Source organism: Sapajus apella, unplaced genomic scaffold (genome assembly GCF_009761245.1).
Source record: "Sapajus apella isolate SASKATOON/1434 unplaced genomic scaffold, GSC_monkey_1.0 scaffold68, whole genome shotgun sequence".
NCBI classification, from domain to species: domain Eukaryota; kingdom Metazoa; phylum Chordata; class Mammalia; order Primates; family Cebidae; genus Sapajus; species Sapajus apella.
In genome coordinates this window covers 1,043,926-1,062,836 of record NW_022437008.1, presented here as the reverse complement: position 1 = coordinate 1,062,836, position 18,911 = coordinate 1,043,926, and the positions used below count along the sequence as shown (strand labels likewise).

Here is an 18,911-nt window from a genome sequence, read left to right as displayed (position 1 = left end):
CAATTCTCCTGCCTTAGCCTCCCCAGTAGCTGGGATTACAGGTACCCGCCACTATGCCCAACTAATTTTTTGTATTTTTAGTAGAGATGGCATTTCACCATATTGGCCAGGCTGGTCTCGAACTCCTCACCTTGTGATTCGCTCGCCTCGGCCTCCCTAAGTGCTGGCATTACAGGTGTGAGCCACCGTGCCCGGCCTTCCAGGTCCCTTTCTTAGCTCCTGGAACTACTTTGTAGTCTTCAACACAACCATTAAATTTGTGTGTGTTTTTGCTTAAGATTTGTCTGTCTCACTAAACTGAAGGCTTCAGTGGGGCAGGCTTGTCTTCAGCTGTATCCCAGGCTCTGGAATATAGTGTGTACTCCATGAATAGTTAATATTGTTATTCTTACCACTCTTCAGTTGAGCTCCTGGACCCGCAGATGCCTTCTGGACCCTTTGGTCCTGGGTTCTCTATGAACTGCCCCTCTAATGGACCATTTTTTATCTTGTTTTAAGATGCCATGGACAGTATTTCCAGGCAGAACCAATTCTACGATACCCAAGTCATCAAACAAGAAAACGAGTCAGGCTACGAGAGGAGACCACTGGAAATGGAGCAGCAGCAGGCCTATCGCCCAGGTAGGAAAATACACATGGTTCATCTCTTTGGATGGAAACAGAATGTATATGGAGCCTTTACCCTCTGCTTAGAGTGTGTCTTCCCAGAGGAACTATGCATCTTTTTTCTTGGGCAATTCATGTAGACTTTGTCACTCTGGCAAGATTTTTTTAAAGGAAAAATCTCAGTCCTATTTCCAAGTGTTTGGAGAGGGGAGGTATCTATATAAAAATGATGTTGGTGTTGGCCAGGCGTGGTGGCTCATGCCTATAATCCCAGCACTTTGGGAGGCCAAGGTGGGAGGATTACCTGAAGTCTGGAGTTTGAGACAAGCCTGGCCAACATGGTGAAACCCTACCTCTACTAAAAATACAAAAATTAGCCAGATGCAGTGGCACATGCCTATAGTCCTGGTTACTCGGGAGGCTGAGGTGGGAGGATCACTTGAGCCCAGGAGTTCTGGGCTGTAGTGCACTATGCCAGTCGGGTGTCCACGCTAAGTTCGGCATTAATATGGTGACCTCCCGAGAGCAGGGGACCGCCAGGTTGGAAACGGAGCAGGTCAAAACTCCTATGCTCATCAGTAGTGGGATTGCGCCTATGAATAGCCACTGCACTATAGCCTGGACAACATAGCGAAACCCCGTCTCTTTTAAAAAAAAAAAAAAAAAATTAGATGGGCGTGGCAGCAGATGCCTGTAATCCCAGCTACTTGGAGGCTGAGGCAGAATTGCTTGAACCTGGGAGGTGGAGGTTTCAGTGAGCCAAGACTGTGCCACTGCATCCCAGCCTGGGAAATGAGTGAAACTTCATCTCAAAAAAAGAAATGATAGTATCAGAACCCTGGAGAGTTGAGACCCCTAGACTAATATTTGAATCTTATTTAGAATCTTCCAATGGGGAAGCCAGAAAGAGCCTTTAAGTCTAGTCTGGTATTTCCCATGTTCTGAAGATTATTGTTCCAGGGGATATTATTAGGGGCTTCTCAGAAAAGGGTTCCTTAGCCAAATGTGTCTGGAAAATGTAGCATGTGCTGTATCATCTCTTGGAAATTTACTGTGATCGTTAGAGCATTAAAGGCTCTGAGAAGTCCTGCATTTAAAAAAAAAACAAAAAACTGCTGTGTCAGGCCTCAAGCCAGATGCACTGGCCCACACTTATAATTCGAACACTTTGGGAGGCCAAGGCAGGAGGATCGTTTGAGACCAAGAGTTTCAGACCAGCCTGGGCAACATAGTGAGACCCTTTCTCTACTAAAAATTTTAAAAATAGCCGGGCATGGTGGCTCAAGCCTGTAATCCCAGCACTTTGGGAGGCCGAGGCGGGTGGATCACGAGGTCAAGAGATCGAGACCATCCTGGTCAACATAGTGAAACCCCGTCTCTACTAAAAATACAAAAAATCAGCTGGGCATGGTGGCGCGTGCCTGTAATCCCAGCTACTCAGGAGGCTGAGGCAGGAGAATTGCCTGAACGCAGGAAATGGAGGTTGTGGTGAGCCGAGATCGCGCCATTGCACTCCAGCCTGGGTAACGAGAGCGAAACTCCGTCTCAAAAAAAAAAAATTTTTTTAAAATAGCCAGGCATGGCTATTACTAACTACATGCACATACCTATAGTTAAAGCTACTTGGGAGGTAGAGGTAGGAGGATCACTTGAGCCCAGGAGTTTGAGGCTACAGTAAGCCATGATCACACCACTACACTCCAGCCTGGGTGATAGTGTAAGACCTTGTCTCAAAAAAAAAAACAAAACATTAAATTAAAATTAGGTCAGGGTGTGATGTCTCATGCTAGTAATCCTAGCACTTTACGAGCCCAGAGCAGGAGGATCACTTGAGTCTAGAAATCCAAGACTAGCCTGGGCAACATAGTGAGACCTCTGTTATCTTTAGAAAAAATTAAAAACTGGCCAAGCATGGTAGCATATTTGTAGTCCCAGCTACTCAGAAGGCTGAGTCAGGAGGATCATTTGAGCCCAGGAGTTCAAGGCTGCAGTAAGCTATGATCGTGCAGTGCACTCCAGCCTAGCTGACAGGAAGACCCTGCCTCAAAAATAAAAGTAGGCTGGGTGCAGTGGCTATTACATGCCTGTAATTCCAACACTTTAGGAGGCTGAGGTGGGAAAATTGCTTGAATCCAGGAATTCAAGGCCAGCCTAGGCAACATAACGCTGTCTCTATAAAAAATAAAAATATTACTTGAGCATGGTTACACATTCCTGTAGTCCCAGTTACTCTTGACGCTGAGGTGGGAGGATCGTTTGAGCTGGGAAGTTGAGGCCCCAGTGAGCTGTGATGGTGCCACTGCATTTCAGCTTGGGCAATAGTAAGACACTGTCTCCAAAAAAAAATTTTTTTTAATTAAATGTAAAATCCTTATGTTTTCTTGGGCTAGTATTGCTGAAAATATTTTTTTAATAAAAAATAAACAAAAAACCTTGTGTTATAGTATTTAAACTCGGGATTTCCCAAACACGTTAAGTATATATCTTTACAGAACAAAATTCCCCATGATGCCAACTCTCTCCTCCCCGTTTTTCCTTTTTTAAATTTTTTTTTTTTTTTTTTTTTTTTTTTGAGATGGAGTTTCACTCATGTTACCCAGGCTGGAGTGCAATGGCGCGATCTCAGCTCACCACAACCTCTGCCTCCCGGGTTCAGGCAATTCTCCTGCCTCAGCCTCCTCAGTAGCTGGGATTACAGGCACGCACCACCATGCCCAGCTAATTTTTTGTATTTTTAGTAGAGACGGGGTTTCACCATGTTGACCAGGATGGTCTCGATCTCTTGACCTCGTGATCCACCCGCCTCGGCCTCCCGAAGTGCTGGGATTACAGGCTTGAGCCACCGCACCCGGCCCATTTTTTAAATTTTTATATTTTTGAGATGGAATCTTGCTCTGTCAGGCTGGAGTGCAGTAGCGTGATCTTGGCTCACTGCAACCTCTGCCTCCCAGGTTCAAGCGACTCTCCTGCCTCAGCTTCTCTAGTAGCTGGGACTACAGGTGCGTGCTACTATGCCCAGCTAATTTTTTTTTGTATTTTTAGTAGAGACGGTTTCACCATATTGGCCAGGGTGGTCTCGATCTCCTTACCTCATGATCCACCTGCCTCAGCCTCCCAAAGTGCTGGGATTACAAGCGTGAACTACCACGCCCAGCCTCTCTTCCTTTATAGATTGGGAAGTTGGCTTGTCCGATGGCAGAGCTGGGGCTAGAACCTGGGAAGCTTGCTACCAGGCTAGTCCTCTCAGGTTAATAAGCAGCATTCCTTATCATTTGTGCCTTACTTTTTGGAAAGCAGTGTCCCACTATCGAGAACTGATGGAGCCCAGACTGACTCCCAGTTTTGTGCTGCTTTTACTGTGTTGTGGCCCCAGTGCCTTTTCTTAGTGTATCTAGTTGATTTTGTCTGATTCCATTCTGGTTCATCCACAAAGTTAAATCCCCAGCCGTTTCTTGTGAGTGGCTCAGGACTTTAATGAATGTAGGTTAAACTGCAGATTTGTGTCAGGCTCTGTGAGACTTGTAGGATCTTTCAGCCCCAGGAGAATATTTTCTGTGCCGTTATCCACAGACATTTATCAGGAGCCCTGTGTGAGCCCAACCTATTGCTGGGAACCAGGGAGGCTGTCTTCAGGATGACTGAGCACCATCCCTGCCCTAGAGAACCAGGAGCCTTTTCTGAGAGATGTGGTCCACATGCCTAAGCTAGGGAGTGATCCAAGATGGTCTGGGATTTAATGCAGAAATGAGTAGATGTGAATGAGCCTCAGCATCAGGGATTCATGCTGTGGGAGAAATGAAGCTAGCCTGTATCTGTGGTTTGCTCCTAGTTAGGCACTGATTCCTGGAGTCTGCCTGAGACTAGGATATACCCATGATCCACAGCACGGCATCCCATCCTGACTTCCTGTTAGTGATAGACTTGAATAGGTTATTGCACCTATGGGATGGCTTAATCAGAGTAATTCTGGGCTCTGTTGGCAGGGTAACTAAAGCCTGTAGTGTTAGCTGCAGGATCACAGTACTCTGTTGAATTCACCCTCTCCCCTTCCCTTGCCAGACTGAAGAAGCTTTGTAGGAATTGAGGTGGAGAGTTTCTTTGGGAGGAGAAATTGGAGAATGTAGGGTCATGGCATCTCAGATCCTAGCCCTGTTCTCCAGTATGACCTTCTTGGCTGGCTCAGCAGGCTTCTGTTGAACTCAGCAAGCTGCCTGTGCCCAGGCCTTCATCACTATAGTGAGGATCCTGCTCACATCTCCCAAGGTAAAAGGGACCAGAAAAGTGATAGCTGGGGAGCTTGTGAGTGTCTTGACCATCTGAATTTGTCCTGACAATAGAAATGAAGACAGAGATGAAGCAAGGAGCACCAACCAGCTTCCTCCCACCTGAAGCTTCTCAACTTAAGCCAGACAGGCAGCAATTCCAGAGTCGAAAGAGGCCTTATGAAGAAAACCGGGGGCGAGGGTACTTCGAGCACCGAGAGGATAGGAGGTGGGTGTATGAGGCAGCAGTCACCCTTGCTCTGGCAGGTCTGTGTAACCATGGCCTTGTGCTTGCTGGGGACATTTGCACTAACTTGTAGGGGCTGAGTAGAGGTTCTGCTTTCACACTTTCTTCCTATTCCTTCCTGTACTTACTACCAGATTCAGCTTTCCTAAACTTTTGGTCCTTCCCGCAGTTCCTCCCTTCTTACTGCAGTGTAACTTCTAAATATCTTAGACTTTCATGTATGAGAGGCCAGCCTGCCTCTTCTGTCCTTTGCCTTACTGCCCCTGCAGTCAGCTGCTTGATATCCTTGATGAAAGAAAGATCTATTTCCTAAGACTGCTCCCAAACATACATCCTCTTCCCATTCTATTCCCATTCATCCACTCATTTAGTCAGCTCTTCACAGTGTTGTCATGAAGTGCCTACTCTTGGACTGGACACTAGCAACATACAGATGGACAGTGGGTTTTGCCTTCTGTTGTTCCAGTAATGGGACTCAGACACATACACAAGCCACAATCTCTGAGGTGAGTAGTAAGGACGCAGGTGAATTTCAGGAGCTCAGAAGAGGGAGCAGCCTCTGCTCTAATTATTTCCCTGCCCTGGCAAGCCTTTCCCTCCAGACCAAGTCTTTCCCTTCCCTCCCTCCTTCCTATGGCTCCTATCTGAAGTCTTTTGCAATTATGGAAACTAGGAATGGCCACTGTATTCATCTGGACTAGTCATCTGACACATTCTATTTCCTATCTGGCAGAGTCTACTTTCTAAGTAGCTTGCTGCTCTCAGACAGCCTGGATCTCATAGCTATGACTTAAGTTAGGACATGGAGCCTACCTCACATAGGTTTCTTCTACTGCCTCCCACAGAGCAGAGGCCCAGAAGCTACTTGCTGATGGAGAGCAGAGGAGGAACACTTGCTCTAATCCTGGGCTGACAGGGAAAGTTTCCTAAGTGGACTTAGCATGTGATGAGCATAGCTCATCCGTGTTAGCCCTGGCCTGGTGAGGCCAGAGGGGCCCTCCACCAGAGGGAAGCCTGCTGCTGGGAGAGTCAGCAACCAGATGGGCATGGGCTCCCCACCTGTGCATGCAGTGGACTGGGACCACCCGACTGTCCAGGCAGGACCCTGAGTGTTAGACTCTGCCTTTCTACCCTTCTCCCTCATTCTTGTACAGCAGAAACCAGCAATATTTTAACAGTCCCCTTTTTAGTGTTTTGGTAGGAAAATGAGTATCGTTCACAATTTAGGACACTGAAAAAAATGGGTCATCTCAAATTCTTTCAGATGTAGGATTTTAAGAAGCCTGGTACGTGGATAGATGTAATTACTGGGGTTTATCTAGGCTCTTGCACATTCCCCTTCCTGGCCAGCACCCTTTGGGATACCACAGCCTCCAAACAGTAACAGAGATCAGTGTGGAAGTGGCTGTCAACATGCAGAGGGTGTGGATCACCCTCTTAACGGTATGAGAAAAGAGTGGAAAAGTTCCCTAAATGAATCTGATGTCTCCTTCAGCAGAGTATGCCCTCTCCAATCCCTGTCTCTACCCTAGGAGTAGACAGTCATTGCTCTCATTGCAAGGATGCAGGGTTCCAGAGTTCTTTTGCCCACCTGTGTGGGAAGAAATTGAGATCCAGGAAGCAGTCTGGAGTGCATTTGTAGATTACAGCAGAACATTCATTTTCTTTCCTTTGTGCTCATCCATTGTTGTTGTGTGATTTAACTCCTGTTTCTAATACAGGGGCCGCTCTCCTCAGCCTCCTGCTGAAGAGGATGAAGATGACTTTGATGATACCCTTGTTGCTATTGACACATGTAAGTCTTTGGAGTGCCCACCTAATTCCGCCTTACAGTCAGTATGGGGAAATTGTGTCTTGACTTTCACCAGAATCCCTACCTGGCACCGTCCAAAGGTATTGTTAGTCCACATGTGAGACACGGCTTAACTCTGGAGCAAGAGTACTGGTTTGGAGACAGAAGACTTACTCCCAGCTCTAGTAGTGGGACCCTGGGCAAGTCAGTCTACTTCTCTGAGCTTCCCTTCAGGAAGAAGTAATTCTGCCGTAGTAACCTCAAAGGATTTTCAGTGAGACTCCTCAGTGGATACAGGAGCAATTTGGAAAACCCTGAACCACCCTGTACACACAGGGGTGGTCATCTAATCGGGAAGGGAATCTCAATCTGCTGGGGTAACTTAACTCTTTGACAGCCAGTTCCCCAGTTTCCATCAGCTGCTCACATTCCTGGTGAAACCAATGCCACTATGTCCTCTGAGGCACATAGTGGCCCGCCCTGCTGTCTGTCTTCCAGTTCAGTTTTCTTTCCACTGGATAAGTGGCTTTCACCTTCACTGTGCACCTGAGCATTTGAAGGAATGATTATAAAGGTCATTTCACTCAGATCTCCTAAGTCAGAGTCTGAGTGGTAGAGTCTAAGTCTGAATTTTTACAGACACCCAGAAGCCCAATCAGGTCTGAGAACACTGCACTTCTCAACAGAGCAGAGGATAAGCGACAATTTATTGATATATTTCTACAGGAGCTCATGTTTATAAAGTACTGACTGCATACTTTAGTAAGAGATAAAGATGTATACAATCACTAATATCACAACCTCTCAAAGACAAGATCTACCCAGAATAGAGCTAAACATTGTTTGAGAAGTGTTGGGTGGCAGTGGTTCATGAGGCAGCATCTGATGAAATGCAAATGTGCAGACCATGGTGGTCAGCCTTCAGAGAAAGGAGAGCGCCTCTTGGGAGGGGTGGTCAGGAAAGGCTTTCTTGGAGGCATGACTGGCTCTTTGAAGGTTGAGAAGACTCTCCTACTGGCTCTCAACAGTAGGAGAGTCCTCGGCCCATGAGAGGAATTGGGAGCCTATGGGGCACCTGGGCATTGGTGTCTGGGTGGCAGGTGTGGATCAGGGTCAGATGCCTGGATGATAGCTATTGGAAACAGAAGTCTGGCTCCCAAATTGATAGAATTAACACACGGGGGGTGGTGGGAGTATATGGTGGTGGGTATTAACCTTTCTGTATTATAAAATCTAGTTTGGGCCTGGGCAACATGGCAAAACCTTGTCTACGAAAAATATAAAAATCAGCCAGGCATGGTGGCATATGCCTGTAGTCCTAGCCACTCAGGAGGCTGAGGTGGAAGGACGGCTTAAGTACAAGAGATGAGAGGTTGCAGTGAGCTGAGATCATACCACTGCACTCCAGCCTGGGTGACAGAGCGAGACCTGGTCTCAAAAATAAAAAAATTCATTTGAAACTGCTTAGGATATGGATCCTCTCCCTAGCAAATACACTTCCCCATCAAAGACATTTGTTTACAATTTCTGAGGATCCCCCTAAAGCCTATCCTTGGATCCCATCAGATAAAGAACCCCAGTTCCTCTTTGAGGTCATGTAGGCCAATTTGCAGTACTCCACATCCTTTATACTCAAAGGGAGAGAGGTTGCGGGTGTGCTGGTTCCTTTTGAAACTGCCCCCATGATGTGTTTGCTTGTGTACTCCTGGTCAGCACTTGGGGACTTCCCTCTGCTTGTTTCTTGGGACTTTTAAAACATAAGCCAACTGTGGGCTTTTCCTTCACAGATAACTGCGACCTCCACTTCAAGGTGGCCCGAGATCGGAGTAGTGGCTATCCACTCACAATTGAGGGCTTTGCCTACCTGTGGTCAGGAGCACGTGCCAGCTATGGGGTCAGAAGGGGCCGTGTGTGCTTTGAGATGAAGGTGAGTAGGAGCAAGAGAAGGGGTAGGGACATAGAGTAGGTCCATCCATTGTAACAGCCTGACACCAGCCACCTTGGTCAGCTGCAACTGCAAAAGAGATTGGATTGAGCAATACTGTGTCCAAGCAAACAAAACCGTGATGAACTCAAGAGAACTATATCATTGCTAAATATCATATCAGAAAAGCAGGCCAACTATACATTACTTCAGCAAGCAGATTTTTCCTTGATGAGATTTGACCCAGGTCTTACATAGTCAAATGGTGTAGTAGCGATGTGTTGTAGAACTGAGAAAAAATGTTGTTTGGAGGAAAAGTGATCTAGAAAGCATGGACTCAGCTATCACTTTTTAAAGGGAGGCCAGAGGGAGAACAGGGCAAACAACTGCCAGCTTAGGCCAGCCTCTGCTGTCATCTCTCTACAGTTCCATATCAAGTTATGTTTATGAAAATAATACATGCTCATGTTTAACAAAAGTTTAGACAGCACAGAAGAGTACAGGATAAAAACAAGCAGATTATTCTCATGTCCTCTCAGTCCCCATCCTACTCCCTGAAGGAAACTTCTTTGGCAACAATTTCTTGTATATGGTTTGTGTATCCAAACTTACTGATGATAGCTGATCTGTATAGAGCTCTTTGCATGCATAAGATACAGTACCAAGCTCTTTACATGGATTATCTCCATTAATCCTCACAGTACTGTCTGGAAACAGTTACTGTTAGCCCAGTCTTTAGAAATAGAAGCTGAGACACGGAGGGTTATATTTTATTGACCACAACACCACTGATGTAAGTTGCACATTATTTTAGGTACCTCTCAGAGAGAAATGCTGCCAACTGAACTACACTACACAGTGCTTTTTCTTTTTTTCTTTCTTTCTTTCTTTTTTTTTTTTTTTTTTTTTTTTGAGACGGAGTTTCGTTCTTGTTGCCCATGCTGGAGTGCAATGGCATGATCTCGGCTCACTGCAACCTCTGCCTCCCAGGTTCAAGCAATTCTGCTTAAGTCTCCCGAGTAGCTGGGATTACAGGCATGCACCACCACGCCCAGCTAATTTTGTATTTTAGTAGAGATGGGGTTTCTCCATGTTGGTCAGGCTGGTCTCAAACACCCAATGATGATCCGCCTGGCTTGGCCTCCCAAAGTTCTGGGATTACAGGCATGAGCCACTGTGCCCAGCCTGCACAGTGCTTTCTTACCACATTTATTGTAAGATGGATCCTGATTTCAGAGATGTTAAAATGCGTATCTGAAAAACCAATGAGGCTACAGGTAGATAACGTAGCCTTATTTGACAGTCTGGGCTCTTAATAGGAGATTAAGTCAGAAAGGTTTTTTTGTTTCATTTTGTTTTTTTATGCTGTATCTTGGATATTTTTCCATAGCAGTACATTAGCCCAATGTGCTGCTTCGCGCCTTTTTTTTTTTTTTTAAAGACAGAGTTTCACTTGTTGCCCAGGCCTGGAGTGCAATGGCACAATCTCAGCTCACTGCCACCTCTGCCTCCCGGCTTCAAGTGATCTGCCTCAGCCTCCCGAATAGCTGAGATTAAAGGTGCCTGCCACCATGCCCGGCTACTTTTTTGTATTTTTAGTAGAGACGGAGTTTCACCACGTTGGCCAGGCTGGTCTCAAACGTCTGACCTCAGGTGATCCACCCTCCGTGGCCTCCCAAAGTGCTGGGATTACAGGCCTGAGCCACTATACCCAGCCTGCTTGACTCTTTTTAACTGTTGCTATACATAAACAATGCTGCACAGAATGTTGCATTTGCAAACACATTCACACATACATACTTTTACACATAGTAGTGTATCTGTAGAATGCTGAGTTACAGAGCATGTGCATTAGAGACTGCTAGGTTGCCCTCTGAAGACATTGCACCAGTTTATCTTTCTACCAGATGTTACGAGAGTCTCCTAAACTAAAAGATAACTGTATTTTGAAATGCCTGTCTCTGTGGCCCTGTACTCTATGGATCCTTTTGGAAGCCCTGGCTTCGGTTCAACAGGCTCTTGAGAGCTGCTTAAATGCTTCTTCTCCAACAAGAAAAGCCATTGCTGTTTTTTAATGCCTGCTGTGCTTCCATCCTATATTGCCTCATAACCTGCAGCCTCCAGAGAAATCAATCCTGAGCCCTTTTGTCCCCTTTCTCCAGATTAATGAGGAAATCTCTGTGAAGCACCTTCCATCTACAGAGCCTGACCCCCACGTGGTCCGTATCGGATGGTCCCTGGACTCCTGCAGTACCCAGCTAGGTAAGGAGGGATCAGCTAAGCAGTCCAGATAATAGAGTGACTATCCCTACCCTTGGATCCTCAAGGCTCCTAAGCTTCTCTTTCTAATGCCAGACTTAGAATAGAACTAGGTGGAAGTGGAAAAGGTATAAGGATTAGGTATATGCCACTGTCTCTGTCATGCTGTATTCAACTGAGAGGACTATGGTCATGAAACAACTTTTCTGTGAAGAATTCATTCTTATCCTCTATCTTTTAGGAGAAGGATCCAAAATTCTCTTTGGGAATCTATTCCCTTTCTATAGAAAGGATTAGTGTCTCCTGCCCTCAAACCAAGCAGCAAATAAGTTCTCGAGCTCTATTAAATTCTGTCTGTATTTTCTGTCCAGAGCCTAACCTAAAGTAAAAAGTGGAACAGAGACTAGTGAGGCCAGGACTAGTTGGGAGAGGGGAAGGGGTTGCCTATTGATAGGTTTTGAATTTTGAGGGTCCCCAGGCTTCATTGATCTTCTGGTCCCAAGTGACTGATTATTCTGACCAATGCCAACACCTTCTGCGTTCTGTTTATGGTCATACAAACATTCCAAACATTGCTTATAGGAATTCAGGACATACAGAAACAGAAAAATGAAAATCCTTCCTAAACCTGTGAGACAACCAATGTTAACATTCTGTCTGTAGTCTTCCAGACATTTATTTTTTATATATATATTGAAACTGGATCACACTAGGACTACTCTGTATAGCCTTGTTTTAATATATGATGGGCATATTTTTTGTAAACGAATACAGCTCTTTGACTACTGTATAATTTTCAATTTTATAGTTGCACTATTTAGCAAGTCCTCTTTTGTAGCTCATTCAAATTTATTGCAAATTTTTATTTTAACACTTGAGCTATTATCCTGGTGCATAATTGTCTGACCACTTAAGGCTAATCTTTAAAAGTAGTTATATCCTCACTCATAAGTGTTCGTTAAAAAATGTGTTCACATGGACTTAGAGAGTGGAATAATAGATAATGGAGACTCAGAAGGATTACGGGGTGCCAAGGGGGAGGAGGATGAGAAGTTGGTTAATGGGTACAATGTACATTTTTTTAGGCAATGCATACCCTAAAAGCCCTGACTTGACCACTATGCAATCTGTGCATGTAACAAAATTGCACATGTACCCCACACATTTGTACTTCCTCAAAAAGGTAGATACGTTAGTACAAAAAAAGCATACAGTTTACATTTCCATATGTGTTAGCACTTTTTATTTGACTCATAGGTCATCTTATTCTATCTTTGTCTCCACTTTGAGATGTAGGTTGTGGCAGTCGATAGGGATGGGGAAACAGCCCAGAAGGGTCAGCACCATATCCAGGGTCACACAGCTGGTTCAAAGTAGAACCCGGCCTGGCATTCGTGCTTGTTGGCCCCTGCTTTTCTAGCAGCATACTCTTTGGGCTCTGCCTAGGAATCTCTTGGGATCTCAGTCATATCACTTAAGCACCCAGTTCTGTAGCCTGAAGAAATCCAGTACCTTTCCCAGGGGTCAGTCCTCATGGTCTCCAGAAGCAAAATCCAGTCCCTTCACTGATTTCTACCATGAGTAGACTTGACTGAATATTGGGTGTCACAAGGAAGGGTTGCATCTCAGCAAACAGCCATCCTCCTCTATCCCAGCTCCTGTCTTCCTTTCCTCCCTTTCTTTTCAGATTCTCCCTTCTGTGCAGAGTAATTTGGTTGAGCTCATACTCCCAGACTGAACAATGAAACCCATCAAGCCCTCCAAAGTTCTACATCATAAAGGGCTTCCTTTCACCCTTCCCCACCCCTATTTTAAAAAGGCATCTGATTAATAAAACCAGTAAAGGAAATGACTTTTTCTTCAAAAATAAAAGTATGTGGCAGCAATCGAGGCTGTTATGACCATCGCAGGTTTAACCTGCCTTTGCCTATTTCTTCCGTCAGGCGAAGAGCCTTTCTCCTATGGCTATGGAGGCACTGGGAAGAAGTCCACCAATAGCCGGTTTGAAAACTACGGAGACAAGTTTGCAGAGAACGATGTGATTGGCTGCTTTGCGGTGAGTGCTAGCAGCCTGTGGGAGTTGGCAGAACCAGATGTTGGGCTACAGACTTCTTTTTCAGGATACCTCTATCCATTGTCTGCCCCATATCCAGCCACTCTCGCCATACTTCTTTGTCTCTGCTTGACAGACTGGAATGTTTACTGTCATTTTGTGCGAAATTCTGCCATTCCATCTCCTCTGGTCTGTGTGCAAAGTTTTCAGGTGACACCCTGAAGAGGTCTGGGAACTTAAGGTGTGCATAGCCTTCCTCCGTTCCTAGGTGCCAGAGTGACATTTTCTAAACAAACATAGGAATTTCTTATCTTTCATTGCTAGGGAATGGCCTGTCTGCTCTTGAAGGCAGTGGTATTGGCTCTTGCCCCACGTTGGCATCATCTTATCCCAGAACTTCTCCCCTTCTTCCCCTCACATTGGTTGAGCCAGGCTTCCTACAATGCACTGCCTTCTGGAAGAGTAGAGATGTAAAACAGAATAGCTGCTGCCATACTTCAGTCTTTGAGAGCAGTGCCCAGGAGTCACCATGCTGTGCAATATGGCTGTCCACTCTAGGCTGGACTCCCTGGACCCAGTCCTTTCTTCCACTCACAGCCCTGGGCAATTAACCCTCCCTATCTTTCAGTTCCCTCTAAATGGGAGTCTTTGCACCCACCTCAGAATTTTGTGTGGAGTCATTAACTTAATCCATTAAAAGCACTTACAATAATGCCTGACACACAGTAAGTGCTCAGTAAATACCACTTAATACCATTTGTGAAGTGTACCGTGAGGCCTCAGAGGAAGTGACCACCCAGATGGATGCATCCTCTGAGGCTTATTGTTTTGCCTTCCTTCATATCTATACACGTGTACTCTTCCCTTTTTTTTTTTTTTTTTTTTGAGACAGAGTATCGCTCTTGTTGCCCAGGCTGGAGTGCAATGGCATGATCTCAGCTCACTGCATCCTCTGCCTCCCAGGTTCAAGTGATTCTCCTGCCTGACCCTCCTGAGTAGCTGGGATTACAGGCATGCGCCACCACATCTGGCTAATTTTGTATTTTTAGTAGAGACGGGGTTTCTCCATGTTGGACAGGCTGGTCTCAAAACTCTGGACCCCAGGTGATCTGCCCGCCTCGGCTTCCCAAAGTGCTGGGATTACAGGTGTGAGCCCCTGTGCCCAGCCCCTTCTTTTTTTAACTTTGGAATAAATTCAGACTTAGAGAAAAGCTTGGGAATAAAGAATTCTCATAGAGCCTTATCCAGATTCTAACATTTACCACATTTGCTTTACGATTTTCATGTTTATGGTGTACACACACTCAGAATTAACTCTTGAATAACGTGTTTAAATTGTACTGGTTCAATTATATGCAGATTCTTCCCAATAAATATATTGGAAACTTCTTTGGAGATTTGCAACAATTAAAAAAAAAAACAGACAAATCATATAGCCTAGAAATATTGATAAGATTAAGAAAAAGTTAAGCATGTCATGAATGTGTAAAATATATGTAGATACTAGTCTCTTATCGTTTACTACCATAAAATATTCACAAATATGTTACAAAAAGTTAAAATGCGTCAAAACTTACGCACACAAACACTTGCAGACCCTACGTGGTTCCATTCACAGTTGAGAGAAATGTAAACAAATATAATAGTACAGTATGAAATCACAACTGCATTTTTTTTTCTGAAACAGATTCTCTGTCACTCAGACTGGAGTGTAGTGGCACGACCTCGACTCACTGCAACCTCCACCTCTGGGGTTGAAGTGATTCTCATGCCTTAGCCACCCGAATAGCTGAGATTACCGTTGTGTACCACCACGTCGTGCTAGTTTTTGTTTTTGTTTTTGTTTTTGTTTTTTTTTTTTTTTTGAGACAGAGTTTCGCCCTTGTTACCCAGGCTGGAGTGCAATGGCGCGATCTTGGCTCACCGCAACCTCCGCCTCCTGGGTTCAGGCAATTCTCTTGCCTCAGCCTCCTGAGTAGCTGGGATTACAGGCACACACCACCATGCCCAGCTAATTTTTTGTATTTTTAGTAGAGATAGGGTTTCACCATGTTGACCAGGATGGTCTCGATCTCTTGACCTCGTGATCCACCCGCCTTGGCCTCCCAAAGTGCTGGGATTACAGGCTTGAGCCACCGCGCCCGGCTTGTTTTGTTTTTTAAGAGGGAGTTTTGTTCTTGTTGCCCAGGCTGGAGAGTAATGGCACAATCTTGCCTCTCTGCAATCTCTGCCTCCTGGGTTCAAGCAATTCTTCTGCCTCAGCCTCCCGAGTAGCTGGGATTATAGGCGCCTGCCACCATGCCTAGCTAATTTTTGTATTCTTAGTAGAGATGGGGTTTCACCATGTTGGCCAGGCTGGTCTCAAACTTCTGACCTCAGGTGATCCACCCCTCGGCCTCCAAAGTACTAGAATTACAAGCGTGAGCCACACTGCACCCGGCCAACTGCATAAAATTAACCAGCACATACTATAATAATTTTGAAGCCACCTTCTGCTGCTGTTATGGTGAGCTCAATTGTTCCAAGAATCTACTTAAAACAATGTGTGTCATACATCTCCATGTGAGTAGTTCTTTTTGGTAAATTGTGTATCACAGTAAAAAGTGATCTCAAAGTTCTTGTGGTTTTTTTTGTTTGTTTGTTTTAAGATGGAGTCTCACTCTGTTGCTCAGGCTGGAGTGCAGTGACAGTGATCTTGGCTCAGTGCAACATCTGCCTCCCTGGTTCAAGTGATTCTCCTGCCTCAGCCTCCCAAGTAGCTGGGACTACAGGTGTACATCACCACGTCCGGCTAATATTTTGTATTTTTAATAGAGACAGGGTTTCACTGTGTTGGTCAGGCTGGTCTCCATCTCCTGACCTCGTGATCTGCCCACCTCGGCTTCTCAAAGTGCCGGAATTATAGGCACGAGCCACTGTGCCTGGCCACCTGAATAAATTTTTAAGGTGGAGTGCAGTGGTATGATCTCAGCTTACTATAGCCTCTGCCTCCCGGGTTCAAGCTATTTTCCTGTCTCAGCGACCCAAGTGGCTGGGATTACACATGTGCACCACCACATCCAGCTAATTTTTGTATTTTTTGTAGAGATGGTTTTTGTAAAGCTGAGTTTCCCAGGCTGGTCTCGAACTTCTGAGCTCATGCAATCTGCCCACCTCAGCCTCCCAAAATTCTGGGATTATAGATGGGTGAGTCCTTGCCCAGCAAATCCTGTCAGATTTATGATCAGGACAGGACTATTGTCACTTATCAAGCTGGTAACCCTCAAAGCCCTGAATCCTCAACACCAGTTGCCAGTCTTTTGGTTATACAACAAGAAGGTGTGTGGACAATGAGAAACCTTTTTCTGGATTGGTTCCATTGATGCTTTGTTTCTGAAGTTAGGAAGTACTTTGCCAGTATGTGATTACCTTTTAAAGTTCTTTTCATATTGGAGAATGCCCTTCGTCACCAAGAACCCCATGAGTTTAGTACAGAAGGGGTCAAAGTGGTTTACTTGTTCCTAAACAATGGGTTGACCCTTGAGCAATGCAGGGGTTAGGGGCACCAACCCCTATGCAGTCAAAAATCCACGTATAGTTTTTTATTCCCAAAAAATAAACTACTGGCTGAGTGCAGTGGCTCACACCTGTAATCCCAGTACTTTGGGAAGCCAAGGTGGGCGAATCCCTTGAGCCCTGGAGTTCAAGACCAGCCTGGGCAACATAAGGAGACCCTGTCTTTACCAAAAATAGAAATAAAAATTAGCTGGGCTTGGTGGCACATGCCTGTGGTCCTAGCTACTCAGGAGACTGAGATGAGGGAAAAAAAAGACTAAACTAATAATTAGTCTACTGATATCATAACAGTCAGTTAACACATAGACTAGTGTCTACAGTTTTTATGTACTCGTGACATACCTAACTTTATTTTTTTTTCTGTATTTCTAGTCATAGGGATCTGAGAGTTTTTTCAAATTGTTGCAAGTGTCCAAAAATATTTTCAATATACTTATTGAATGAAAAAAGTGTGCATGTGAGTGGACCTGTGTAGCCTGAAGCCAGTGTTGTTCAAGGGTCAGCTGTGTTTTCATCTGACCCATTTGAGAGGAGGTTGCATACGTCACGTCTTCATTACTTTGGTGTGTATTTCTTTCTATTTTTTTTAATAAATGAGACATGGTCTTGTGGCATTTTCACAGGTGGTGATCCCTCTTCTGGTCAGCATGAGTGTTTTGATTTGCTTTGTTTCCTACCTTGGCTGGTTCACTCCTCCTTAGGCAACCTAGTGGTCCTTAATTCCCAGGAGGCCACCATGTCAGTTCCAGACTTACTGTGGACAACCAATTGGCATAGCACACTACAGCCCAGAACTGGGATCAAGCCATCCACCCCTTCCTAGTAGCTGAAACCACAGGTGCACAGCACTGAGCCAGGCTCAGTGTGTCTTCTTTTTTTGTTTTTTTGAAACGGAGTCTCTGTCACCCAGGCTGGAATGCAGTGGCATGATCTGTTCAAGTGATTCTTCTGACTCAGCCTCCTGAGTAGCTGGGATTATAGGCACCCACCACCACACCTGGCTAATTTTTGTATTTTTAGTAGAGATGGGGTTTCACCATGTTGATGAGGCTGGTCACGAACTCCTGACATCATGATCCACCCACCTTGGCCTCCCAAAGTGCTGGGATTATAGGTGTCAGCCACCGCGCCCAGCTGATTCTTAAGAGTAAAGATGTTAATGGCAGTAGTTATTAAATTTAAAACTTGATATAATGCTATTATTTCTCTACATTCAAACTTTGTTGCTCGTCTCGATATTCTTCATCCAGTTGAGTTTCTAGTTCAGGGTATGGTCTATGATCATACTGCTTTCTAATTGCCATGTGTCTTTATTCTCCTTTAGTCTGAAACAGTTTCTTAGCCGCCTTTCTTTCCATTTCAGGATCTCAATATCTTTTTTTTTTTTTTTTGAGACAGAGATTTGCTCTGTCATCCAGACTGGAGTGCAGTGGTGCAATCTCAGCTCACTACAACCTCCGCCTCCCAGGTTCAAATGATTCTCCTGCCTCAGCTGCCTGAGTAACTGGGACAAGAGACACATGCCACCACACCTGGCTAATTTTTGTGTTTTTAGTAGAGACAGGGTTTCACCTTTGGCTAGACTGGTCTCGAACTCCTGACCTCAGGTGATCTGCCCACCCCAGCCTCCCAAAGTCCTGGGATTACAGGCATGAGCCACTGCACCCAACCCTCAATATCTTTTTAATAGAACATTTTAAAAATAAAAACTGTGTTTATTCTCTATAAATTGTTCTAGACCTTGCATTTTTTTTCCCCATTTAACAGGAAATCTTGACCATCTTTCCCTGTCCACACAGACAATATATAGATCTAGCTCAATTTCCGTGGGCGCCTCTGAAACCATACAGCCAATCCTGGCCCCAGACAACACTGGTATGCAGCCCAGGTCCCCCGCCCACCCATCCCTGCCACACCCCCTCTTTTTATGTCAAAGAGATCTCTAATAAATCGGGTAATAAGCATCCACTCACTTGTCTGCCTCTGTGGGTTCTGGAGGTCTGGTTGGGAGTCTGAGGACGGATTTTGTTTTGTGTTTTTTTGTTTTCTGGGTTTTTTTGTTTGTTTGTTTGTTTTTTTGAGATGGAGTTTCATTCTGTCGCCCAGGCTGGAGTGTAGTGATGAGATCTCAGCTGAGTGCAACCTCTGTCTCCCAAGTTCAAGCCATTCTGCCTCAGCCTCCCCAGTAGCTGGGATTACAGGCACCCGCCACC

The 18,911-nt window shown here is 45.1% G+C and overlaps 1 protein-coding gene across 7 annotated transcripts in view; it reads left to right on the top strand.

The window, feature by feature from the left end:
• HNRNPUL1 (heterogeneous nuclear ribonucleoprotein U like 1) overlaps nucleotides 1–18,911 on the top strand; it is a 45,697-nt gene that overhangs the window by 5,847 nt on the left and 20,939 nt on the right. For all 7 annotated transcript variants that reach the window (XM_032248698.1, XM_032248693.1, XM_032248697.1 and 4 more), the window contains exons 2-7: nucleotides 499–621; nucleotides 4,944–5,097; nucleotides 6,837–6,910; nucleotides 8,695–8,834; nucleotides 10,994–11,093; nucleotides 13,034–13,146. In XM_032248698.1, the coding sequence (XP_032104589.1) occupies nucleotides 504–621; nucleotides 4,944–5,097; nucleotides 6,837–6,910; nucleotides 8,695–8,834; nucleotides 10,994–11,093; nucleotides 13,034–13,146 (699 nt within the window). In that variant the 5' untranslated portion in view covers nucleotides 499–503. The remainder of the gene's footprint in view (nucleotides 1–498; nucleotides 622–4,943; nucleotides 5,098–6,836; nucleotides 6,911–8,694; nucleotides 8,835–10,993; nucleotides 11,094–13,033; nucleotides 13,147–18,911) is intronic.